The sequence below is a fragment of the Caretta caretta genome, chromosome 7 (assembly GCF_965140235.1).
Source record: "Caretta caretta isolate rCarCar2 chromosome 7, rCarCar1.hap1, whole genome shotgun sequence".
NCBI lineage: Eukaryota > Metazoa > Chordata > Testudines > Cheloniidae > Caretta > Caretta caretta.
The window spans coordinates 22,787,466-22,814,782 of record NC_134212.1 but is presented as its reverse complement, the minus strand read 5'-3'; the positions used below and the strand labels follow the sequence as shown (position 1 = coordinate 22,814,782).

The 27,317-nt window shown below is 43.9% G+C and overlaps 1 protein-coding gene across 5 annotated transcripts in view; it reads left to right on the top strand.

Annotated features, from left to right (window-relative positions):
- The window catches only part of CHCHD6 (coiled-coil-helix-coiled-coil-helix domain containing 6), a 200,848-nt gene that overhangs the window by 118,588 nt on the left and 54,943 nt on the right, over positions 1-27,317 (top strand). For all 5 annotated transcript variants that reach the window (XM_048856011.2, XM_048856010.2, XM_048856012.2 and 2 more), the window contains one exon: positions 2,853-2,988. In XM_048856011.2, the coding sequence (XP_048711968.1) occupies positions 2,853-2,988 (136 nt within the window). The remainder of the gene's footprint in view (positions 1-2,852; positions 2,989-27,317) is intronic.

Sequence of the window (27,317 nt, the reverse complement as noted above, 5' to 3'; positions counted from 1 at the left end):
CCTCTAGTTTATTGATCTAAACCTGTTTAGTTAAATTGGTGCAACTTGTGTGTAGATGAGATCTCTGCTTTCATTTTGAAAAAAATATTTATTGTAGCAGGGGTAAGGTATTTGTGATAACTCTGGCTAACTGAAATTCAGTTGCTGTGTAAACTCTCTGCTCTTTGGGGTGTTCTGTGAAGCAGCGGCAGGTAACACTGGTAATGCAGCTTCCCCCAGGCAATCTCTGTCAGTTTACAAGGGTTGATCTCTCGCCTCTTGCAGGGGAGAGGCAGTGGTAGGCACCTCACCAGCTGCTTTTGGTTTTGTTTTTAACCCTGTGCAGTGCTGCCTGCGCCCCCCGCACAGTCTGGGCAAGAGGGTGCCATGAGCTCTCAAGCGTGTCCTACCTTGTCATTGATTTTAGTCAGTGAAGGCAGGCACCATAGCAGGGCAGGAACCAGCAAATAAGGGCTTAATGGCCCTCCATTCTGAGACTGGCAAAGTGAAACCCAAACACTCTCTAAAATGTATCCATCCATCTGAGAAGCTTATATCACACTGTTAAATTCAGGTGAATATCGATGAATGATTTCATAACATATTGTATCTTTCTTCCCCCTTCCCTCCTGTTGGATACAGTTACAAAATACACTTTAGGTTTTTTTTAACATGCTGAGTTAAAAACCTAATTTAAAAAGTCTTAACTTTCCCAATGAATTGAGGGATTAGGTGGTATTTCCTGACCTAGCCCTGTTTGGTATTGTTTCGAAGGACTCACTGAGTTGATTAGAATGATATTAAAATTGCAGTGACAGAGCAAAATGCCAACCTTATGAGTTTCTGAAGTTCCCTGCAAGTTTTTGTCCATTTCAAACTTTTGGAAGGCTTTTAAGATTTTTTTTGTTTAATATGACACATAAAATAATGAACATACTCCAGGGATCCTACATAGGTATTACCTTCTTTTTAAAGACCATACCATTTCGGGGGGAGGGAGGGTCTAAATTATTTGACTGTGTCTAATCCAAGCACAGCAATGTTGCTGTTACTTTTCATGCTGTGGCTGGTGTGTGGGGCATGTTGTTCCTGATAAATGCTAGAGCTTTGCCCTTGAGACTTGGTGGTGTGATCAAGGCTGAAGGTGTACTTCTTGAACAGTGTCCTAGTACAATTTTCTCAGAGAAGTATCCAGATATAACAGAATATTTTGCCCTCATCATGCCCCCCCCCCCCCATGCATCCCCAAACTAAAAAATGTGAGGGCTGGAAGTTCATGTCTGAGCTTCCTTCCCTGCATCCTCACTACAGTCACAAAGGATCCAAGAAGCACAGGATTTTTAGTTTTTTTTGCCCAGTAGAAAGAAACATGACTCAAATAATAGCTTGAATATGCAGCAGGTGCAACATCCAGAAACTCCCTCTCGGCGCCTCCGTGACTGTGCACTGAAGTCATACGGATGCATTGACGACACCGTTTTTGTTGCTTGGGAAATGAATGTGATGTCATAGCACAGGATTACAACTTGCCTGTAGGATCAAGTGCTGTGGAAAGAATAGCTGGGTTCAATGTTCAGAGACAGACCTACAAATGTAGCAGTGCAGGAAAAGTGGGGATTTAAGGTGTAGTAGATTACATCTGAGAATTTCTTCCTGTGTGCACTCCCTCCTTAACATGTGCACACACTTGCACACAACTTCTAAAGTGTGGTGCAAATCCTGCAGTTTGTGTATGCCTGTCTGTGTAGATGATGGCACTTTGCTTAGTACCTAAGTACCATCATTGCTGGTGTGTTCACCTCTGCCTTCTCCATCATTTGTAACATTGCTGCTTGTGTGTTGTATGTACACGCATATCTTACAGTATATGAGGAAGATCCCACGTTATCCCTGGGTAGCTGTAAATGTCACCTATAGATGAATATTAAATGGACTATTTCAAAAAATAAAAAAACAGATTTAGTCACACTCTTACTCCCTACTTTTTCTGGCCACTAGAATGGTCCTCATGACCCCAAGCCTGCTCTTTTTTTTGAAGTGCTTAAATAGCTGTGACTTAAATTGGAGATTGTGAGGTGGTTTATTCAACAACTTATATAGATGCTCTTCCGACACCTCCCGCAAGTCTACATGACAATCCTGGGGTATGATTGCAGCCTTAGTAGATATATCTGAGCTAGCTTTAATCTACCTAGCTAGTGTGCTGAAGCAGTGAAGCCATGGCAGCATGGACTGCAATGCAGACTGTACAAGCCTGTCCAGAACCCTGGGTAGTTACATGTGGGACTAGCCCACGCTGAAACCTGTGCTGCCACAGCTTTATTGCTCTAGCTAGATTAAAGCTAGCTCGTGCATGTTTATGTATGTGAACTGCAGTCACATACCCAAACCTGCTCTGTTCTGACATACTTGAATAGCTGTGACATAAATTGGAGAATGAGGTGGCTTATTCAACAAGTCATGGTTGCTCCTCTGACTCTTAGGGTAGACCTCTGGTGGTTTTGGAGAGTCTTGTGGTTCAGCACGGATTCCTGGGATTTACCTCCAGCTCTGCCAAAGATTTTTTGTGTGATTTGGGCAAATCATGTAATTTCTCTCTCTTTCCTCACTTACTGAATAGGGTTAACCCTTCCTAACCTCATGGGAGATTGAGGCTTGTATTTGCTAAGTGCTTTGAACTCCTCAACCGAAAGGCACTGTGAATGGTAGGACTCCTTTGGTGGTTGCTATTCCTCCTGGATGACTTATTTTATGAAGATTTTTCTCGTGGTTCCAGTGCAGGGGTTTGCATACGTATGGAAACTGGTAGAGTTGAAGTAAGTAGGTGAACATTACCCTTGTCACAGATCCTCTTGTTCTCGTTTTCCCTACAGGCGGAGGAACACTGAGCCTATATGCGGAGGGCTGCAGTCTGAGATTCTGAAGTGCTACCAAGAAAACAAGCATGAAGTACTCAAGTGCTCAGAGCTGGCCAAGGAGTATCAGCGCTGTGTTAGTTCAGCACAGAAGGTAACAGTTACTTCCCCACTGCATCCTGCTGGCTTTGCTTCCCTCTCTGTGTGGTGTTTTCCTTATGAGGAGGTTTCCCTCAGATTGCTGTGGCCCTGATGGCAAGGTCAGAATGTTCACAGGCCTCAGTCTCTCCCCAGGACCTCCGCACAGGCTGCTGGACCCCCCAATTGCAGCAGGTGCTGGTGCTCTTTGTTAGCATCTTGAGACAGTATTGCCAACCACTGTTGGGTTTCTGCTAAGCTTCTCATGAATCTTGTCATTTTCTCCAAATCTCAACTTTTCCTGTGGACCATGCGAGCTGCATCCTTCTCGTTTAAGACGGCAAAGCAATATTTCCAACACCAGCAATATTTCCAACACCAGCAATATTTTTGAATGACCAGAGCACTAAGTGCTCTCTGTCTCCTAGCATTGCACCCCAAATTGGGGGGCTTGCCTCCTATTGTTGCTGCTTGCCATTAGTTTCCCTAGATTGGCAAATTAGACCAAGATGTTTCCTTTCAGGTATTATGGGTATCCCAAAATTGCTGGCCCAGCATAGGAAACCTGCACCCCTTATGATCTGATTTTCAGAGGTGTGGAGCGCATACAGCTACCATTAACATCCATCCATTTTGGCTGCTCAGCACCTTGGAAGAATTAGGCCATTAGTATTTGAACAAAAGAAAGGGAATGGAAAAGATGCACAATTCACAGATCACTTCCACTGGAAATTTACTCTTTCCAGGGCTTTCAACTGGCAAAAATAGTCTTTGAGATGGTGGTGAGTATAAGATGTGGGATTTCTAGTGTGTAAGGAAAGAGGAAAGTGTCCTTCCAGGTACAGGGCCATCTGCTCTGACTGAGCAATTTCTTGAAGGGTGTCGGGGTTTAAGGTGGGGTGGACTTCAGGGAAAAAGCGGAGCTTTGTAGGGAATATGAGACTGAGATACTTCTCCTGGGATCATCTGTGTGAAAGGGAGAGTCTGAGACTGTTGTGAAGGGAGCTTCTGTCCTTTGCATTAGCATTGTGAGGGGAAGCTGTTCGCCTGATTTAAGTATAACGTGAAGCAAGCTGCCAGCCGGCTCCCAGAAGAAGCCCCGACAGAAGGAGATGGGAAAATTGTCAGGATATATTAGACCAAATGTTGTTGCAAGTCCTAGTGGAATTTTTTTCTTTCCTGTTTATAAAGTAGGTCTTTGTATGTCTGCAAATCAGCAAGGTTAAAGCTGCCAGAGAAAGGGTTTTTCTCTGATATCTTTAAAGTCACCAGCTCCCAAAACATGTGGTTTCTTTTTCTTCCTCAGCTCTAAAGTAAAACAGGGACTGTGCTGCTGCTGCTCAATCTCTGCCCCCTGTTGCTGTGTGCAGAGCAGAGCACATCTCTTGCCAGTCTCTGCTAGGCAATGCTTCCTCCTTGCCCGCTGTAAATCAGGCTTGTAGCCTTTTCAGCAGAGTATATCTTTAGCAAATGCACTTACCAATACATCTTTATTGCGCCCAGTGCAGATGGAATGTGATTACCAAAGAAGACAGATTGCATTAAACTTCAGCATATTCACAAGCTGCAGCTCCAACTCGCCTGAGAAAGAAGCTGGGAAGCTGCCAGTCCTGAGCCCCAGCCTGACATTATTAAAGAGTAAATTGGAGGCTGAATGACTGGTAACAGCAGAGGGCAGTGAAAGATCCTGTTAGCTTGGAGGTTGTGAGCTTTTTTTAAGTTGTGTGTTTTCTTTATAAACCAAATACCTGGGCAATTTTAGTTCCCAGAGAATTCTGTGTACAGTGAACCTTGCTCGAAAGTTTCCCTTGGTGTTGTGGAAATCTGCTGGAAAGAGGTGCTGGCAGGGTGTTGAAGCACATGTTACATTCATGTGCTGCAGGTGATGGCAAGGTGGAAGGAAATCTCTATGTACTGGGAGGGAAGAGAGGCTACTGCCAGGGTAACTGTGAGCTCTGAGGTTATCATTTGTGGTGAATTCTCCGTCAGTGGACCTTTTTAAACCGAGATTGGATGTTTTTCCAGAGGATATGCTCTAGTTCAAACAGGAATTAATTCAGGGAAGTCCTGTTGCCTGTGTTATACAAGAGGTCAAACAAGATAATCACTACGGTGCCTTCTGGTTTTATAATCTATGAATTAAAAGGTTCTGAAAACACTGGATCAAATGGAGCTCTGGTGTAAACTCTTACAGCTTCAGTGAGTTCTCTGGCTTACCCCAGGTTTAACTCTGGCCATGGTGGTTAACCCCACTGGTGTATGGCGTCCTCTGAACCCCAAGATGTGTGCATTGCCTCGGTCACAGGCTGCTGGCTATTTTTCATGAAAGGCTATTACAGGATTAACTTAAAAAAAAAAAAAAGACTTTTCTTAAATTTACCTCTTATACTGAATGCCCCGCTGCCTCAAGCTCTCCTGCACGTTTGTAGATTCACCTTGGAGAAGGGTGGGGAAGAGGGAGGACAACTTCGTGATGGGTTTAAGCTGAGCTTGATTTCTAGACGGTGGGGTGTTGGCCTCACACTAACCACTGTATATGGGTGACTTTAGTTCATTTGCATACAAATGCTTTTCCTTCTCCAAAGATCTTGTAATGCTCATCATGTTACTTAATGAATCCTGTAGTGCTCTGAGAGCTCCCCCTGGTGGTGGCAGAAAGGTGCCCAGGACGTAGTTTAAATCCACGTTTCTCAAATGTGGCCACAATGACCACAGCCTCCTGGGCAGTGACGGGTGGGGGAAGCAGCGCCTCTCCCCCAGGGCCACAAGAAGGGGTTGGGCCCTCCCCCTCCTCTGGAGCCACAAACGCTGGAGGCAGCCAGTGAATTCCCCACCTTCCCAGGGGTGGTGAGGCTTGGGCTTCGGGCATCAACCCTGGAGCGGTGGGTGGCAGGTTCCAGTCATGGGACTTTGCGCTCTGGCCCTGGACCCCAGCCACGCAGTGGCGGGTGCTGGCTCTGGGCTCACACTCCCCTCCCCTTCATTGTCCCTGGCCCCTCTACAGCCTCCTCCGGCCTCAAGCTCGTACCGTGGGTGGCGGGCTCTGACCTGGGCTCACGTCCACCCCCTATTATCCATGGCGCCCATTGTCCCTCTACCCACCTCCCCATCCAGGGCTTAATTTGTGCCCTGGCTTGCCAGGGCTGAGTAAGTCTGCTGTGAAAATTGATATTTGTACAGTTGTTAATATCACTTATCACAGCCTCCTAACTAGCTAATAATTCTGCTATGAAAAGTGATATTAGCAAACATACAGATATTACTTTTCACAGCAGCAGAATTACTAGCTAGCAAGTCTTTTTTTAAAAAAAAAAAGCAACCAAACCCAAAACTACAAAAACAAAAGACAAGAATGTGCAAAGCACCTTATTTGTGTTTCTATTCTGTTTAGATCCAGTAAAGAATAGAGAACTGTACATTATTTTTATTGAGTCTGCAAAAAACAAAACCTTCCATAAATAAATTGAAATGATTGGACATGTATATGTGCACATTTATTTGTTTTTCCTAAAGTTAATTAAGTATTTTAAGAAAAATTGTCATAGCAGCCAACAGCAAGAGTGGTGGCTGCGCTGTGAGGCCACCAAAAAATTTATTGTGAAGAACCCCTGGTATAAACTAGACACAGGATGAGAGGACTCTGAACTATGATAGAAGTGAAAATTGCAGCTCTCAATAGATGGCTACTGTTCCTCCACCTCTTCTAGAGCCAGTATTGGTCAGAGCCTGTCCTTTGAAAAATCTCCTATTCTCTCTGAAAATCTCCCTGAGCCAGAAGTGTTGCACATGCCCTGAGTTCCCCAACCCCATCAACAAATAGATAAAATAATTCTCTTCTTTCTTGTGTTTTTTCCTTGTTTAATTCTACCCCCTTTAGTTTGATGCATTTCCTTCCCTTCCTGGTTCCTTGGCCTACCTCGGCTAATTCTCTTGCACTAGCCCTTTGCTGGTGTTCCAGTGAGTTCTGAAAGAGTGCCCAGGATGACACTGGACTTCTGCAAACCTGCTGTTTTATTAAGGAACAAAGGGGAGAGGGCAGCTGTCTGGCTGCAGGCCAAGAGCTGGGACTTCTAATGGGGCAGCAGAATGATGGAGAGGAGAATGAGAGAGCAATAGAGGCTCCAGGACTGAGAGTTTGGCATTGTTGGCTGAGCTGGCAGGGTCAGTGACCAATCTCAGCAGCATACTCGGCAATGCAAGGGGTGCTTGGTACAAAGCCAACTCTGGAAAAGAGCATCCCCAAAGAGGCATTGTGGACGAGGGGAAAGGGGGAATGCTGTTCACCTGATGAAAATCATGAGACAAGGGAAGAAGAGGCCCCTTGGCTCCTGGACTCTATCTCTGTGCCATAAAGAGAGTGCTACCTGTGCCAGGCCGTGGAAAACCCTTTGCGTCCTCTTAACATGGTGGCTGTTTTTACTCTTGTGGGCTTGATGGGGCAGAGGCTGATGGGCAGGGATGAAGTGAAGGTGTGTTCAGAGGAAATGTAAGGGAAATCCCCTCTTCACTGGCTTTGACCCAAAGAATATTCTTCACTTATTTACTTCCTCTTAAGCAGTTCATGCAAGTGAATGTAGCCGCACAGGAGCTAGCAAACAGAGCTGTAAACAGGGGAGTTTGTATTGTGGTGCTTGTTTGGGGTGTGTTTTTGCTGTGGGTGGTGGTGGTTTGGTGTGGTTTGTGTTTCCTAGATTAACAGGATTTAGGTGGGAAAGCTATGACAGATACAGAGGCAGCAGTGGGAGTGACTCATGTAGTGGAAGACACAATGAAGATGACTGGATGTGGAAGCTGCGGTACGTACGTGATCCTGGAGGGGGTACCTGGTAAGAGTTTTGTCTGCATGAAATGCCATCTGATAGAGCTGATGGAGGAAAAGATCCGAGGTTTGGAGATGCAGGTGGAAAGTCTGGTTGAGTTTAGAAAGGGGTTCAAGCAAATTATGGAGCAAAGACATGAGGTATCTGAAGGAAAAAGCTCAGACTTGCAGATGGAAGCTGGACTGAGGAATTCTGAGGGGAGACTGGGTGAGGAAAGTGGTCAGTGGAAGCATGTGACTAAAAGAACCAGTCAGAGGAAAAGACGGGCTAGTGAAGGAGAAATGGAGCTTAAGAATAGGTTTGCAGAGTTGGAAAATGAAGAAGGGGCTCAGCAGGTAGTCACTGAAGGTGGAAGAGCAAGGAAGAAGAGTGGCTAGTCCTATAGGAAAAGGGGAAGAGTCAATAGAGACTACACCAAATATGAGCCCCAGGAGGATACAGGATGGGTTGAAGAGGATTACAAGGGAGAATAGGAATGGAAAGAACTTTCTGCCAGAGGGAACAGGGGATAGACTGGAGAATAGCGCCGTCACCAGGAAAAGGCAGGTCTGTGTGATTGGGAACTCTTCACTGAGAAGAGTAGACAGGCCTGTAACCAGAGCTGATCCAGAGAATAGAAGGGTATGCTGTCTTGCAGGTGCTAAGGTACAGGATGTAGACCTGAGGTTGAAAAGGATCCTAAAGAGAGCGGGAAAGAATCCCCTAATTATCCTTCATATGGGAACAAATGATACGGCTAGATTCTCACTGGAAAGTATTAAGGGAGACTATGTTAGGCTGGGGAAGACGCTTAAGGAAATCGAGGCTCAGGTGATCTTTAGTGGGATTCTGCCTGTTCCTAGAGAAGGGCAACAAAGGTGTGACAAGATTATGACTATCAACAGATGGCTTTAGACAGTGGTGCTATAAGGAGGGCTTTGGGATATATGGCCACTGGGAGGCATTCATGGACAGAGGACAGTTCTCTCAGGATGGACTTCATCTGAGTAGGGAAGGAAATAGACTTCTAGGATGGAGGCTGTCACAACTGATTAAGAGAGCTTTAAACTAGGAATTTGGGGGAGATGGTTGGGAGATGTCCAGGTAATCTCCACGCCGGATTTTAGCATTGAGAGGGAAGAAAACAAAGTAAGAAAGGATACAGCCGTGGGTAGGAGAATGTATATAAGGAGGAAGGGCAGTGTGGATACCAGTCTAATAGGTTATACTGGCTGTAGAATGACTGTGCCTCATAGGGTACAGAATGTGAGCAAGGCCAAACAGCAAAAATTAAGATGTTTGTTCACCAATGCAAGGAGCCTAGGTAACAAAATGGAGGAACTAGAGCTACTGGTGCAGGAAGTGAAACCAGATACTATAGGGATAACAGAAACATGGTGGAATAGTAGTCATGACTGGACTACAGGTATTGAAGGGTATGTGCTGTTTAGGAAAGACAGAAATAAAGGCAAAGGTGGTGGAGTAGCATTGTATATCAAGGATGAGGTAGAATGTAAAGAAATAAGAAGCGATGGAATGGATAATACAGAGTCCGTCTGGGCAAAAATGACATTGGGGAAGAAAACTATTAGAGCCTCCCCTGGGATAGTGCTTGGGGTGTGCTATAGACCGCCGGGATCTAATTTGGATATGGATAGAGCCCTTTTTAATGTTTTTAATGAAGTAAATACTAATGGAAACTGCGTGATCATGGGAGACTTTAACTTCCCAGATATAGACTGGAGGACGAGTGCTAGTAATAATAATAGGGCTCAGATTTTCCTAGATGTGATAGCTGATGGATTCCTTCATCAAGTAGTTGCTGAACTGACTAGAGGGGATGCAATTTTAGATTTGGTTTTTGTGAGTAGTGAGGACCTCATAGAAGAAACGGTTGTAGGGGATAATCTTGGTTCAAGTGATCATTAGCTAATTCAGTTCAAACTGAACGGAAGGATTAACAAAAGTAAATCTGCAATTAGGGTTTTTGATTTCAAAAGGGCTGACTTTCAAAAATTAAGGAAATTAGTTAGGGAAGTAGATTGGACTGAAGAATTTATGGATCTAAAGGTAGAGGAGGCCTGGGATTACTTTAAATCAAAGCTGCAGAAGCTACCGGAAGCCTGCATCCCAAGAAGGGGGAAAAAATTCATAGGCAGGAGTTGTAGACCAAGCTGTATGAGCAAGCATCTCAGAGAGGTGATTAAGAAAAAGCAGAAAGCATACAGGGAGTGGAAGATGGGAGGGATCAGCAAGGAATGCTACCTTATTGAGGTCAGAATATGTAGGGATAAAGTGAGACAGGCTAAAAGTCGAGTAGAGTTGGACCTTGCAAAGAGAATTAAAGCCAATAGTAAAAGTTTCTATAGCCATATAAATAAGAAGAAAACAAAGAAAGAAGAAGTGGGACCGCTAAACACTGAGGGTGGAGTAGAGGTCAAGGATAATCTAGGCATGGCCCAATATCTAAAATATATCCGAGGGATAAATACCGGAGAGGGAGAGGAATTATTTAAGCTCAGTACCAATGTGGACACAAGAACAAATGGATATAAACTGGCCACCAGGAAGTTTAGACTTGAAATTAGACGGTTTCTAACCATCAGAGGAGTGAAGTTTTGGAATAGCCTTTCAAGGGAAGCAGTGGGGGCAAAAGACCTATCTGGCTTTAAGATTAAACTTGATACGTTTATGGAGGAGGTGGTATGATGGGATAACATGATTTTGGTTATTAATTGATCTTTAAATATTCATGGTAAATAGGCCCAATGGCCTGTGATGGGATGTTAGATGGGGTGGGATCTGAGTTACTACTGAAAGTTCTTTCCTGGGTATCTGGCTGGTGAATCTTGCCCATATGCTCTGGGTTACCTTATTTGGGGTCAGGAAGGAATTTTCCTCCAGGGCAGAGTGGAAGAGGCCCTGGGAATTTTTCGCCTTCCTCTGTAGCATGGGGCACGGGTCACTTGCTGGAGGTTTCTCTGCTCCTTGAAGTCTTTAAACCACGATTTGAGGACTTCAGTAGCTCAGACATAGGTGAGAGGTTTTTCGTAGGAGTGGGTGGGTGAGATTCTGTGGCCTGCGTTGTGCAGGAGGTCGGACTGCATGATCATAATGGTCCCTTCTGACCTTAGTATCTATGAATCTACTTTTCTAATGTCTCTTCCTCCCAGCAAAGGAGAAGAACTTGGGGAGGCACTTTGTGAGACTGGGTTTCAAATCTCTATTGGAACCTATTTAACAATGAGTTTAGAAGCCTCAGTACTGACTCGAGTGGGTATTATTCCACCTAAGTAATTGTAATCTCCGTTATTGGAGCACCAGCATCCTGAGCTTGCTGTATCCTGCTTGCTGGGAAGCACATTGACTATCACAGTGGCCTGCTTGTGATGTCTCTTGTTTAGTTTGGGTCTCTTTTCATATCTCTGCAGAACTTCAGACAAGAAAACATAAAATCACTGCTTTTAGACCTAAATAAAAGCTGGGATAATGGTAAAGCTATAGGAGGGACAGCTCCCATTGTGTCTCTTCAAATTGTCTCTAGTTTATTGACTGCAAGTTTCGTCAGGAGCTACCACAGCTTGTATACAATTAGAATTGAAAGACCAGGCTGCTCTTTTCTCTCTACCAAGGGGGAGGAGAATGGGGCCAATGGAAATCTGGTTAATTTGTTTCTTGGAGCGCAGGTAGGGAAACGTGTGTTTGTGAGCAATTAGCAAAAGCCTCTGTGTTTTATCAAGCCTCCGGGCCCCATTCTGAATCGGGCCCCCTAGGCTTTGAGCAGTATTTTATTGCCTCTCTTTCCCTTTTCTGTAAATATGTCCCTATCAGCGTTTGCTCCTCAAAAGGCTCCTTCCCCTTTTGCCCTCGAGAGTAGACAGAATCTGAATTTCACCTACGGTTTTAGTTAGAGAATTTTCTGCCTGATTTGTTGCATAACCTGTCATTATACAATCAAATCTCCCATCAGCCCCTATGCAGAAAGGGTGACCTACAAGAGTGAGCCAGTGGGCCTGACACCTTAACCTTCTCTCTCCTCACAAATACCTGCAGAGGATTGCCTTTCTGTGAGTAGTTGCCCCTTCCCTAAGACAGCCACCCTAGTGTCACCAGGACCTTTTTCTTATGGACCAGCCAAGCTGACATTTTGGGCTGGTCTACACTATGCGTGGGGGCAGGGGGGGAACTGATCTAAGTTACGCAACTTCAGCTACGTGAATAATGTAGCTGAAGTTGACATTCTTAAATCTACTTACTGCAGTTTCTTCACTCTCCCGTTGATTCCCCTTGTGCTTTTCGTTGAGGCGGAGTACTGGAGTTGACACTAGAGTGATCGGCTGTCAATTTATTGTGTCAGTACTAGACAGGGTAATTGACACCTGCTGGATCGATCGCTGCCCATCGATCTGCCCTTTGGCTCATCTGAAGCTTATGGCCAGGCTGTGTTTTATGTAAGGCTGAGGCCACACACAGGCTTCACTCAGTAGGGTCCTGCCACATTACCATTCTCTCGTCAGTAGCAGGTACCTACGTAAAGTTAATGAGGAGTTCATAATTCTCCCTCATCGTTTTCACTCTACCTGTGTACTACACACCACCTTGCACAAAAGTATGAGGGAGAAAAACCGGCCATGTATGCTGAGGTGAATGCCTACTCTGAAGAGGTGTGCCAGAGGATTTTTAACAACCTTGTAGAGCAGGTTGGACCTTGTTAAAGCCTCGTTGAAAAGATATATACATATACTCAAAGTACACCACGTGGAACACTATATCTCTAACTCAGAAGGCTTCCTTTCTAGAATCCAAATGTAACTTCAGAGAAGTCTGTATTTTATACCTGGAGCTTGGAGCACTCAGCCATCCCCTGTGGCCTATTGCTACTCTGCTGTCTGCTTATGTCTACCTACCTTTTTAAAATGCAAACGGATCTGTAAAGTTTTCTCTTGTTTTCCCTGTAAAGTTAGTTCAGTTTTTAATCTTTCTCTTCCAACCTTTGTTTGTGCAAACGCTGTGGTGATAACGCTATCGGAAGAGTTTATGACTCAATAAATGGCCCTCACAAGGGAATCAGTGGAGAGGCCGCAAGCTGCAAGCAGCTGCTGTTTATTTAGTCATAAACTCTGAGGAGAGCAGCATCAGATTAACTGTACCCAGGCGTTCTCCTAGCCTATTATTTGCAAAGGTGAAAATGATCCGTATTTTGCTTCTAATTGTAAAGAACTGGAAATGGTTATTATTTAGATCCTATGGCAGAGGTTCCTGGTTCCAAAGAGTCTCTATTTGATCCACACACAAAAGCTTTTTATGTGCCCTAGTGTTCATTGGTGGAAAAAGTAAAAAATATGGAGCTGCCTGAAAGGATATAAACCGCCCTCTTAATATATGAGGCATGTCCCAGAGTAAAATGCTGGCCTACTTAAAATGGAAATAGCTGCTGCATGCACCCAGTATTTACAAAGCTAGAGGCACAAGTTCTTTATTTTGCTCTCTATCACAGAGCTTCACAAAGCCCTGGTGTTTCCAAGCTGGCATATCATCAGTATGTATTAACCCGTGTGAACAAGTACCTTTCCCTATCTGTGCTACACAGTCCACATGCTATGTAAAGCCCAAATGTGCCACCTTCCTGGAGTTTGGCATTATTCAAGAAAGCAATGAATGAACATAAAAATCAGCTCAGAACTTCTCCCCATGATTGGCTGTGCACCAAGATTCTTCTTCTCGTACTGCTCTGCCCACAACCTATATCCCTCATTTCCCCCACGCTCCAAAGAGGCCTTATTTCCAGGTAAAGTCACCTGCCTCAGCAGGACCCACTTAACCTTTTCCCTCAAGATCAACACCTAACAGGGTAGCATGTTCTAGGCAAAAGTCCTTGTTCGCCTGATAGGGCAACATGGAGTTTTATTTTTAGTTGTGTGTCATGCAGACACAGGGTATCCTGTAACAGTTTCTTAGACATGACCCCTTTAGTGGACCAGGCCCCAAGGATACATGGACCTAGGAACAAGTCCATGGCTGCCAAGACTGGGCCTTCAGCACTACCGTTCCCTGACTCTCTCTTCTGTCTCCCTGCAGCAGACCAGATTCCTGCGGGAGGCTTGTACTGTGCTCTGCCAGGGCACAATGCTCTAAGTGAGTATTTATGGTGACACAGGCAGCCTTTTCAAAACAAGGTAACAATTTATTAGTCACCTGGCACACAATCAGAGTCCTAAGGATTGCACAGAGAGGCAGAAGTTACACCATAGTCCATTCTGGCCCTGATGGGCCAGCCAAGCTGTGACAGACTCCATCTCCCTGCCTTTTAGTTCATTCCCCTCTCTGGTGCTCCCAGTTTCCTCCAGCAACCAGCATTTATTCCCCACGTCGGACCTCTCAGTCCTTTTTTTCTCAAGGCAGGGCCATACTGAGTTCACAACCCTACATGCTGGGGCTTCCGTAGTTGAGGATTGATTGTAGAATCATTGGAATTTACATTGTGTGTCAGATTTTCCATTGATAAGTCAGCCTATGCCAGTCCTTTTTAATGACCTGTTCATACTGCTCAGATAGCTGGATGACACCCACACACTTATCTCTTTGTCTGTGCTGCCCCCAACAACAGACATATTCCCCGCTGTGTAGGTACAGGGGAAGCTGAGGCATACATAGAATTCATAAAAGGTATTACAAAAATCTCCCACTTTGTTACACTGTTAACCACTCCAGTACCTTGAATGAAAGAAGAAGGACTTGACTACCCCCAAGTTCTCTTCTTCAGAAGAGTCTCCTGTACACATCTGCTATTCTCATTTGGTCCCAGTGGGACCAGGTTACTCTAGAGCCTGACTTCTTTCTTAATGGCTCTTCTTATCCCTGGCCCACTCCCAGGTAAAGTTAATGTCAGTATGCATATTCCCACGATAGTCTTGAAACCAGCCTAGTAAAAATGGGTAAGGCCACGTTGCAACATTTAAAACTGTATTTACATTATAGCTCTTAATGATTTTGAAATCAGTTTACCTAAACCAGTTGGAAAATTTCCCTAGTATAGACAAGGTATAAGAATTATGCACATCTAAGTCAGGGAACAGAAATCAGACCACATAACTTATGTGCAGTCAGAGTTAGCCAGCTGCCTTGTAATTGGTATATCCAACCAAAACTGATTTTGAATACTTGTAACAAACTGCTCATGAAAATATGCAAAATTAAAATTGTTTATGGAAATTTGGCAAACAGATTTGAGAAAATTGTAAGCGGCTCATGGACAATTCATAAAAAAAGATAAATCAGTTGAAATAAACTATTTCCTCTTAATTATTCACCCACTTCTGTGGAGTACTAGCTAATTTGAATGGGGTTAGGTCAAAACCAGAGATTTTTAAGGGTGGGGGGGCTGTAAACACAGGAGCTGGACAAGTCCTGGATGTTTTTTCAGGGAAGGAGGTGATCTCAGGTATTTGCTTGTGTATGAACCTCCTCCCTAGTCACCTGGTTGGTGGTGTTGGAATGACTATCTTTGAAAATAAGTCCAGTGCCAGAAGGAGGGTTGTTGTGTATTTCAGTTCTCTATCGTATCAGCGCTGTTAGGCTCAGAGTGGGTAAAACTGCAAATATTCTGCTGATGTTGAAAATGAAAATTTCAACCAAAGTTTGGCTGACTAATTAGAAGCAAGAAGTGGGTATGTCCTCTTGTATACAATATTTTGGAAAGGCTTGGACCTCTTCTATCCTAGCAAATTTAAGCTAGATCATTTTTAGGATAAATTCCTAGACAGTAAGTATACAGTGGAATATTCAGAGCTATCATACCTAACAGGACTCCCTAATTCTGTGTTTCTGGGTTTGAATGCATAACTCTCTAGTGATGTAATATACACAAAAATAGGCAGTGTCTTTCTGAGTGAACATAGCATATCTTTGGTGAGGGTTATTGTGTTTAGGAATTTGTTCTTCAGGGCCAAAAGGAATGTAGCAGTGCATTGTAGTGCTGCAATGTTGCATTTTTCATGATTCCATGGCGTCACAGCACTGTGTTGGCATGTTGGACGTGTGGGCGTTTTTATCTAAAAAAATTCTGGGAGACATAAGTGTCGAAGCAGCTGAGAGTAGAAAGAAGTTGATTTCCCAGCTGAAGAGTGGTATTTGTTTGAGACTCAGGATAGACTGAAACAGACCCACAAAAATTGCAATTGATAGCAACTGCAGATTAGTAATGCAAGGTCAATGGCCAAATGGCTTTAACCTCCCAAGAAGTTCAAAAATAGCCCTGAAATGTGCAACCTGTTGTCATGGAATGGAGCTTAATTTGGTTATGACTTACGAGGGATGAGGCAACCTGGATATAGCTTTCCATCAGAGCTGTAGAAACTGGAGATCTATTCATGGAGTCCAAGGAACCATTGTGATCGTCTAATCTGATCTTCTGTGTAGCACAGGTCACAGAACTTCCCCAAAATAATTCCTAGAGCAGATCTTTTAGAAAAACATCCAATCGTGATTTTAAAATTGCCAGTGGAGAATCTACCACAACCTTTGGTAATTTGTTCCAGTGGTTAATTACCCTCACTGTTAAAAATGTATGACTTATTTCCCCTTTCAATTTGTCTAGCTTCAACTTCCAGTTATTGGATCATGTTATATCTTTCTCGGCTAGACTGAATAGCCCTTTATAAGTACCTACGTGGGGAGCATATATTTGATAGTCACCTCTTCACCTATCTTTGTTAAACTGAAGAGATTGAGCTCCTTAAGTCTCACTATTGGGTTCCATGTAGTTTATACCCTGAGACCTGAGAGGTCAGTGCCCAATTGTTCCCTACAACATGAAGTTTGTTCCTTCCTTATATACACTCCAAAATGCTGTGTCTAGTTTTTATTGTCTTCAGTAGGTGGTCTGAATGGCTCCAGGATTAGTAATCAGATGTAGTCCCTTTCGCCAATTGATTCAGATCCATCCCTGGTTGGTAGTGTTTAAAAGTAGTTACTCTGATGGCTGTTTGCTCTTAGTCCAATGGGAAAGTGTCTGCATCAAACATGACCATTGCAATAAGCATTAATTGCAGCTTTTGCTGGCAGTTATAGAAATGAGGACAGGGACACTGAACCTCCCCCTCCGCACCATGTTGGGAGGTGATGCTTTCAGGTTAGGGCTATGGGACATGGGAGGGGAAGTGTTGGACTACTGCTTTTGTTGTATTCTCTGTGGATAGAGATCTTCTGTCTCCAGGGCTGTTAAATTGGCACCTTTCACCAAATCTAAAATTCGTATGTTTTTGTTCAACTTTGTATAGTGTATATATCTCCAGTAAAGGCAACTTCCACCCCTTTGTGAGACTGTTCTGCCATCTGACCGATCTCCTTGCTAGGAGATATTTCCTAAGACTCCATGTGTATTTTGTGAGTAATGGCACGCCATTACTCCTAACTACACCTTTTCAAACCACCATAAGTAATCTTTCTGCCTCCTTAATGCTTGACACTCTTCAAATAATGATACAAGAAGACCTGACGGAAGCACTATGTTATAGTGGTTAAAGCATGGAACTTGGAGTGAGCTCTGCTACTGACTTACTTTGTCCTTTTGGAAGATACTTAATCTCTCTGTAATGACATCTGTAAAATGAGGTTAATACTTACTCACCTTTGTAAAGTGCTTTAAGATCTTGTGAAAGGGCCTTTATAAATGCAAAGTATTATTAGAATTTATTTGCAAAACTGCTCACATGCTAGGATTTGAACTTGTTACCTTTGCAATATAAGGCAAACACTTAATGCACAGTCTTTAGAGGTAACTTGGTGCCGCAGCATTACATGTATTGAATAGTTTCCAGAGAGAGACTGGCCTACCATTCTGCTGTTCATGTGTCCAGAAATGCAGGAAAAATTCTTTTGACAATGTGTTTAGTCTTTGTCCCTGATAAATGCTGAGTTTGTTCTGTGTAAACGGGCTTTAGGTTCAGCCAGCCTCCTGCTCTGAATTAGCCTGATAAGATACGGTGAGGAGAGGTTGAAGATCATGATCTAGCCGGTGGCTCCCTGGGTACGTTAGGGGGAACAGTTTAAAAATAATGCAACCAGAAAACAGTTGTTTTATCTTTAAAATGTTTACTTTATACCCTGTAAAATCTTGGCTCCTCTGCCTCTTCTCTTCAAACTCTCTGCTTGCCCTCTGCCCAGTTATCTTTCTGTCAGGTCCCGTTGCCTCCAACCGTCTGGCTCTGAATTTTACTCCACTCCAGTCAGCCTGCACCACTGTCCACAAGGACGGAATTTGCTATTTTTCTGAGTGGATCATCTGCTGGGCCACTTCACCAGATCAAGTAACAGAGAAATAATGTTTACCAGATTCAATCCATCCTGCCAAGCACAGGTCAGTTGTTTCATATTTTTGAAGATTCCTAATTTCCCAGTAGAATAGGCACTCTGGGATCAGGTATCTGGGAACTCCGCAGAACATCTGTACATCTACTGTGATGAGTGGTCACTGTATCCTTTACTCACAGGGATTTAATCCCCATCTCTTTTTAAGAGTGAGTTTAGTGCTGGGCAAAGGTAATCCCAGTAGACTGATGTCATCTAACCCCAGAACTGGTAAACCACCCGTTCCAATGGTTCCATCTTCCTCTATGTGCTGCTTTGTATGTGATGTTCCTCAACTCTGACCTAGTTGGATCTCCACTCTTGGAAAGAGGAAAGTTGATTCTCCACTGCACATTTGATCCTTGTTGGCAATCTTAGCAGAGAGACTAAGAGGGACAGTTAGTTACCTGTGTGCTGGTGATTTTTATTAAGAAGTGGGCATAAGCCCCAACTATTCACTTCATGGAGGCCACCAATGACCTTAAGTCCATTGAATCTTCCAATCTCCTGTTCAGGGAGTCTGAAATGTGGGTCTAAATGCTCTAGCCTGGGGAAAAAAATAAGCAAATTGAGCAAAGGCACCTTTAAATGTAATAGACATTAACAGCCTCTGATATTCTTTGCTTCCTTAATTCAAAATAGCCTGTTTGGATAATTTTATAATTCTGCTTTGTTTCCTTCATGGTGTTTCGTTCTCGTGACCGGTAGCTGGCCTCTCTTTCTCTCATAAAAAAAAAACATGGCTGGCCCAGGTCAGCTGATTTGGAGTTGTGGGGCTCAGGCTCTGGGGCTGAAAAATTGCAGTGTAGACATTTGGGCTCAGGCATTCTGGGACCCTGTGACGGTGGAGGGTCCCAGAATGCAGGCTTTAGCCTGAACCTGTATGTCTACATAGCAATTTTTAGCCCCTGAGCCAAGTCAGCTGACCCAGGTAGCTGTTGCTGTGCTGTGGCTCTTTTATCCCTGTGTAGTCAGACCCTAAGAATCTCCTTTAACTAAATTGGTCCTGGGCTTTTGAGTCAGGAGGATCAGAATTCTGTTACTGCTGTCGCAGTGCACTTTCAAAGGGGAATGGTGTCAGAAGTAGTGACGTTTGTGAAGACCCTAGGTGGTTGGAATAGTGGTGGGTACTGTAGGACAAGAGTGAGATGCATTGGGAGGGCAGAGTTGGAACCTTGAACTGGAATGACCTGAGTACTGTTGAATAGGATTGAGGTGCACTGGAAGAGCAGCGGGTGGTGAGCTTGACTGTGTGTGCCACACTGTCTGGTGTTTGCCTGTGTGACAGCATTTCAGTGTTCATGAGCACTAAATTCATCTATACAATGTAAATCGGAAAGCAGGTCAAGGTTGCTGTTGAGCACGTGGGGGAGTAATGTCCAAAAAAGCCATATCAATTTCAGTCCTGCCAGCCTGTCCTAAACTCCAGTGTGTCTTTTCTAGGTCATGTTGGCACTACTTTCTGCGGAGGTGGAAAGGTGGTTCAGAAGCCATTTAATGTAAACCTGACACTTCGCACCAGCTTGTTCAGAAATGGGCTGTCTGTTCACACAGAAGCAACAGAAGGGACTTGAGACAGCAGATAGCTTTTAAGCTCCTTGCATAATGCAGTATCAAACCAAAAGGGAGGAGGGGGGAGAGAGATCCCAAGCTGCATGTGTCACCTTTCGTGAAGTGTCCTCATGTACTGCCAAATCTGATGTTTGCTGCAGTAAACCACCATAAAGTCCAGTAAAGCCTCTCTGATCATGTGGGTGTCTCATCAGGTCTCCTGTGCCTGAAGATTACAGCCTGTAGTAAAAGTATAAATAAAGGACAATATTGTGTGCTGTGTGACTACCTACAAAAATGAAACCAAGCTGAACTTGTCTGTTCTCAGTCAAGGAATAGCTGAAACCAAGGTAGTGAGACCATGCAGAGGGTATCATCAGCCCTTCAGACTTTAAAGAGATGTAAATAACCTTGCCTTCTCTTTTCATCTTCCCATTGTGCTGTGAAATGACCTTGATTTTCTGAAGGCTGGACACTGTAAGAGTGACCTATTTTGTGAGAAGTTAACAGCACTACCCGCAAAACCCCTCTCAACTTTTTCTCTCTCTCATTTTTCTTTCTAGGACAAAACAGGAGGTGATATGGATGGGTAAGAGCAATCATCTGAATAGTCTTGCAAGGAAAAGAGAGCTGATGTTTTTAAGGCTACTTTTAGTTTTGCCCGGTGTGGGTTGTCCAGTCAGATATTTCATGCTTGGGAAATGTAAGCACTTGGGACCAGCTGAATCCAGAGCAGCTGCTAATTCTAGCTGGCCTGAGCACCTTTTCCTGCTGATCAGCAGTGTTTGTGGCTAGTTGTCAGACAGATGTCAGTTTCTTGGTAGCTTGTTTTCACTGCTTACTGCGGAGGCAGGACAGTGATTGAGGTGGGAGATAGGGGGACTTCATAACCTGCTCATGTAGAGAGTTAAAGGACCAAACTAATAGGAAAGAACATATCTGAGTCAATTTGCTCTTTTACATGGAGAATGCTTTCTGTCGCCTCTGTCAGCTGAGAAGAGGTGTCCAGTAAATACCCTTCAAAGACCTCCCACTAGCAGGTACTCAGTGTAATTGGCAGGATGTAATACATGTGCACTGTGCCTGAAGAGACTTGACTCAGATCTGGATCACAAGGTTAGTCAGTCTGGTCATCTTGGTCCAGTCCCCAATGGATATGAGTCCACTCAGCGCAGTGTGGCATGATTGACAGACCCTCATTCAACAGCAGGATTTAACGGCAGGCTGGGAAGTGTAGTCATTGAAGATGGAGGCAAATCAGCAGAGCGGTGGGTGGGCTCAGAACTAGTATAGCTGCCGGTCAGAATGAGGTGGATCATCTCTGTGAAGTTTTCACAGAGCCTGTCACAGTGCTGATGGGGCTGAAGTCAAACTCCACAAGGAGGAAAACAATTTAAAAATCCCCAGTAGGAAGCAGATTTGCTGACTCAGCTGGTATCCTCTACTGTGGCTTCTTTCAAAGCCTGCAAGATTCTGCTTCCATCTCTGTGGTGGACGTGAATTGTGTTCCCTCTGTGGAACAAGTGCAGCCCTTTCACTGTAGTTTTGTCACCTAGCCCTGGAGCTTGATGCTGTACCTGATTCTATAAGGGAAGCCTGCTCTTCCCAACCATAAATTTGACACTCCCTCTTTGAGCCATCCTGTTGTCTGCTGGTGTATTTGAACAGTGAAATAGTGGGGAGGTGGCTATACTCAATGGACAGTGAAGCAGTGGAGAAAGAGATCATGCAGCACAAATAATTGGGAGAGGTTGCATGCCCCTTCAGAAAAGAGTTAAACATGGCTATTCATGGGACTAGCTCTGCTGTGGCAATGTGTCTCCTTGCGGAAAACTTGTAACTGAATCTCAGACCAACCCAGCCTCTTCCTTCACGACCTGGCAGAGTCTGAGGGTGGTGTGGGATCGACATCTGTACCCTCTGGGGTGGCTGGTACTGGTGAGCTCCAAAGGCGGGGTCCCGTCTTCCCCACCAGAAGGATGCTGGTTGTGATGTGACCCCTGAAAGCAGGGTTTGAAGCAGTAGAAGTTGTGGAGGACCTGTGTAGCCTGCACAAGAACACTTCTCCCCCATTCTAAGAAATGCTGTTAGATTAGAATTCAAGCCATGGGTGGTTTATGGACAGGCTACATTGTGTGCGGGGAAACCACTTATAAAATGTAAGATGTACCGACTATGTGCTCTCAAAGGGAAAGTGACCAGGCATTCACCACCATCCCAAGAATTTTGCCATTTAGAGTGTTAAAGACAACTGGAGACACCTCAATCCTGCTTATGCTGCCCCTGCTGTCTCTTGGCACTTCATGTTCCTGATTTACACATCTCTTTCCAGAGTCCATGCTCAATTTCTTCCCTTCCCTCTGTATCTGCCTGCCCTTGTATTCTACCTGCCTTCTTCCACTCTCTCTGCTCCCTCTCCCTCCCTCTTCTCCTGTCCTGTCCTGTCCTCTGCTCTGTTCTTTCTTTGCTTTCCTTTCATTTTTAAATCTGAATTGGAGCTGGCATCAAGATGCCTATTCTTTGTAGCACTGAACTGGCAGTTTGGAAAGAGGAGGCTGCAGTTTCCGCAGGGTGCAAGGCAGAGTTCAGTGCCTATCTTACTTAAAATATACATCTCAACATGGCTGATCAGAGGAGCAGAAAAATCTCTAGGCTTTGAGTATTGGAGGCTCAAAAGAACATAGAGCATGGGTCTGTATTCCTTGTGCCTCCCTTACAGAACAAGGGTTCAGAAAGCTAAAAGGTGAAGTTGCACAGGGGAGAGGAATAGGAATGACTCTCAAAACAATGGTAAGGGAGAGGGAGACCCCTGGGAAAGATGATGGGGGAGGGATGTGTGTGTAATCCTCACACTTTTCTCCTTCTCTCCTCTTCCATTTATACCAGGGATTTCAACTCTGAACAGTTCCCGAGGTGCTTTACATAATTATGCATCAACTTTACACCTTTACAAAATTCTGTTTCCCTTGGCAAGTAAAAGATTAGTAGCTTATCATTCTAATAAAGGAGGGTAAGTAGAGATCTCGATGAATTTCCTTGACGGCTTTGCAGTGCAGCTATATGTACAGGAAACCCTTCTCCCACCACTGAGATGCAGCCACCTGAAGGTTGAAGCAGAGTAGCTATTAAGCAATCCAGCAACTCTGCACAACAGCTTAGGACAGGAAGCGAAGGGTAGTATATTGAGTTGACACTGCAGGAGTAATTTTAGTTAGGCTGAATGTAACTATCCAAATTGCAGTTTGGCAGGACACCATGGTCCTGACTTCTGCAAAATGTGCCATAAGATCATTAATGATCTTGGGGGGTCAGGGACTCTGCTTTATGCCTGCTGTGAATGTTTGTACTTCCAACATCACATTGCCTTTCTAGCACTTGGTTTAATACCGATTCAGAGGGAAGAATGCCACTCTTCACTGTTGCACCCTGGTGGTCTCTCATACTCAAAGTGATCAAGCCTATTCCTGTTTAAGCTGTGATCACCTCAGTTCTCACAAAGTAAATTACAGGAATAGTTGCAGGATCTGTGCCAGCCAATCTCCAAGTGTCATTGGCATGTGAGGTGCCTGCCCAAACAAAGGAGGAGCACCAGATCACTGCCCAGTAGAGAAGGGCAGAATCCTTGCCCAGAGTGGCCCAGTTAAACCAAGCACCAAGGCAGAGAGAAAATGAACTCACAAACACAATGTAAGGAATATTATATAGAGGGACTCCAGCAAATGCTAAGGCAGAGGGTGCTCGGGGGGTGAGGAGGTCATCCTTCATGAAAACCGCTGCTTAAAAAGTTCCCAAAATAAATACAAAGATGTGGCTGCTACACATTTTCCACTCGTCTTCCCTCTCTAACACAGTGGAAGAGTCTATGAAACCACAGTTTCCTTTGTGATTTGTCAACGCAAAATGATCAGGAGAGCTGAAGTCTGGACTGCGTGGGGAGATGTTGCCTTCTGTTCTGATGCTGGCAGTTTTTGTCGAAGCATCAGGGCCTTGATTGATTAGGTATGTTCAGCTGCTGTTCTACTTAAAATTTGTTTAGTATTTTTAGGAAGTTGTGCAGATGAAGTGGGTCGGGGAGAAGGAGAGGTAAATACTGTCAAGTGTAGATGAATTGCCATATGCCATGCTGCGAATTCACCCTTTAGTTTCTACAGTATGTTTTTCTCGGTTTTGTAACAAAAAGAATGTTGAGTGGCAGGGGGGAATTTGGTGCTCCTGAAAAGAAGGGTCTGATGGTCCTGGCAAGAGCCAAGCAATATGACAAGCTTCCCCAGCTCTGCTGATGTAGGTCATTCCTGACCTGCAGAACGCCTTGCTGTTGGAGCTTTGAGCTCCCTATATAGTTCTTCCAATGTCCCTCTATCCTAATCAGTAGCACCCTCTGCTGTTCCAAACCTGGGTTCTCAGCACAGCACTGCTGATTCACTGTGGTCCTGACCTGCTGTAGTCTCTGTTCCACACTTGATCTCTCCCAAACAGTCTGCTAACCATTCCTCGCTTGCTGTGTCTACATTTTTCTTAAAAATTGCACTCTGTTACCAGAGCAGCTTTAGTGCTCAGAATAAGGCTAGACAACAGGATGGTAGAATTGCCTGAGTCCTGTCCACCCCTGTGCTCCCAATGGTGCTGCCACTTGTGTGGAGCTGTTCCAGTGGTGGTGCAGAGATAGGGATTTTTTATTCATTATTTTTAAATGATGCTAGTGTAGACGCGGTCGCTGTTGGATCATTTTGTGATATGGATAAACCTCCTAAAAGGGTAGAGTAGGGTAAGACATGCCCATGGTCACCTGTCCCCTGTGTACCTGGGCTTTGAGCCAAGGTCTCTAGAGGTTCTTTAAGAGGCTGTTGTGTTAACCCTGCTACTGCATTGCTTGCCAAGTGTGAAAACCTAGGTACTTCACAGAAGCTGTTACTAGTTTGACCTTCATGCATGAAGCAGTTTCTCTTTAAAATGTTTTTTCCCCTTTATCAGTTATTCATTGAAGAGTGTCTTTGCATCTGTAGAATTTTGAAGGGTAGCTATTATTTTACCATTTTAATTTTCCCAGCTGTTCAAATAATAGTTTTAACCTTTCAGTGCCTGGAAAGCAGCGCTTTTCACATCTTTGTTGCTCTGCATTGTAATCGTTCAGCTTTATTTCATAAGTTATGCACAGAAAGGATATTTTCTTTCTCCCCTTCTCTAGAGTGTTGTTCTGTGAGTTTCTCTTCGAGCCTCTGTGACAATGGTGTGGTCTGAAAATAGGGCTGAGTGCTAGGAACTTGAGTTCTAATACCATCTCTGACACTAACTCGCTGTGTGACCTTGACCAATCCCTTATAGCCTGATTTTTCACAGGTGCTGAGTACTTGCAAGTCCGATTGAAACCAGCGTGAGTCATGTGGGTGCTCATCACTTTTGAAAAATCAGGCCACTTGACTCTTTGGATAAGTTTCCCCATCTGTAGAATGGGAATAATGTCACCAGAAAGTGAATTGAGAAGATAATTAGTTCATATGTGTAAAGTCATATGAAGTGCTCAAATGCAATATTCCCTCTCCAGTCCCCATCTATTACGGCCACCGCACTGACTGCTGAGGACAAGACAGAACTCCCCTGTCAAAGCTGTCCACTAATCCGCCATAGGATGTTGCCAACGGATCCGATGAATTGAGCTGTAGCTCACGAAAGCTTATGCTCTAATAAATTTGTTAGTCTCTAAGGTGCCACAAATACTCCTTTTCTTTTTATGGATACAGACTAACACGGCTGCTACTCTGAAACCTGTCATTCTGAGTTTCTGTTTTCCTTTTAGCTTTTGTAGTAAGCATTGCACCTGTTGTCAGGAGTTTGCCATGGGTGACAGAAGGTGGAATTTGAAAATAAGTGACAATATCAGGGTATTTTGGACCCATTGCTATATTCTCATTACATTTTTTTCTTTCCTCTCACATGTTTGAGAAGTTCCAGGAGTGATTTATATTTCATCAAATTGAGCGTGAAATATCTGAATGCAAAACCTATCAATCTGATCCCATCTATCTCTATCCCTTTAATTAGGGAAGCCCTGCTGAAAAATGTACCCATCAGCTACTGAGAGATGGTGTAGTCCTGGACCCTTGACATAAATCTTGAGTTATCCAGTTGCCAAAATGCTGTCAGAACTGACAGATTTTAGAAAAATACACCCACAGGCAGAGTATTATCCATTATTCTAGCACTGAGCAGTGGGCAGTAAGGAAAATCAGTGGAGAATGTGTCTTTATCAACTTTAATTGGCTTTTCCCATTGATAAAAATCAGTGTACCCAGGAAGGGACAGAGCCTATCCGGCAGTTTGATCTTTCTGTCCCAGAGCCAAAGGATTCAGTCTGTCTCCATTGACATGTGACATGGACTAGTCTCAGCACAGATCAGGGCAGTGAAGCAGATTCTACAGCCTACAAAGAGGCTGCCAGGCTGCACTCGGTGAGTGACCATGTTTAAACAAGCGTGAAGAATTAATTTTCTCTGTCTGGACGAGAGAAGTTGGATTTCATCTGTGCTCTAGTTGCTGGAAACTTGCTTCAGAGAGAAGCAAACTTAGTTTAACTTTTCTTCAGGCGCTGGTTTATTAAAGCTCCTGGATTATAATTGGACACACCCCAAAATTAAGGATCTGGTGAATGAAAATTCCAGTATAGGGTAAGATTTCACAGCTTTATAATAGCTACAAGAGAGAACTCTCCTAGGGTCGTTTTGGTTGGAAGTGCTGCTTCTGGGTCATCTAATTCTGCATCCGATAGAAAGGGGTTGTGATATCTGCTTTGGATCTCTACAGTGAAGGTGATTCTGCAGTCTCTCTCGGCAGCTTGTTCCATTGCCTCAGCTGTTCTTACCACATTTCTCTTGAGTTTTCCTTGTGTGTTGCAGCTTAAGTCGATTGGTACTAGCTTTACAAAAGCTTTTATTAGACTAGATAATACAGTAAAGTTAACCACAAATCCATTACTTGTTTTCTTCATGTTGACTTGTGAATTTAATTGAGCCCTTTATTTATGATCATAAAAATGATAGACCAATTGATAATATCTGTAGCACTTGTCCACCCCTGAAAATCCTTGTGATTTCTCATTGTTTCTTCTGCTTTCTGTTCTGCTGGATGAGCCTCCTGTGTCCTATTGCGTAAATATTGTAAAATACAAGGAGGACTATTCGCAGATAGGTACCAGCTTACTAAATTGATCTACTTTTGCTGCTATTCTAGAAACCAAACCACATCCCACCATGACTTTGAGGGTCCCATGAGCCAAGCTGCAGGAGTCTGACCCTCTTAAATTTATATACAGTGCTGTATACATTACTTCAACACTAATTTTTAAACTGATGCAAATGTCTCTAATCCAAATTAATGAAAGAATGTTCAGCTCTTTGCATGTTCAAATCCTGTACCATAGGAAATCTCCATTCCCCGGAAATGGATTATTGAGATCTTTTAGTTTGTAATCTTTGAAGCAGGGACTATCATTTTCTATATGTTTGTATGGTGTTCAGCACAAGGGGGCCCTTGATCTGGTTAGCTTCTAGATGCTACTGCAATATAATCATAGAATAATAATGTGACCGGCATATTGTGCAAATTGCTGAATGTATTGGCTTGATGTTTCTGGCACTGTGATCAGCAGTGAAAT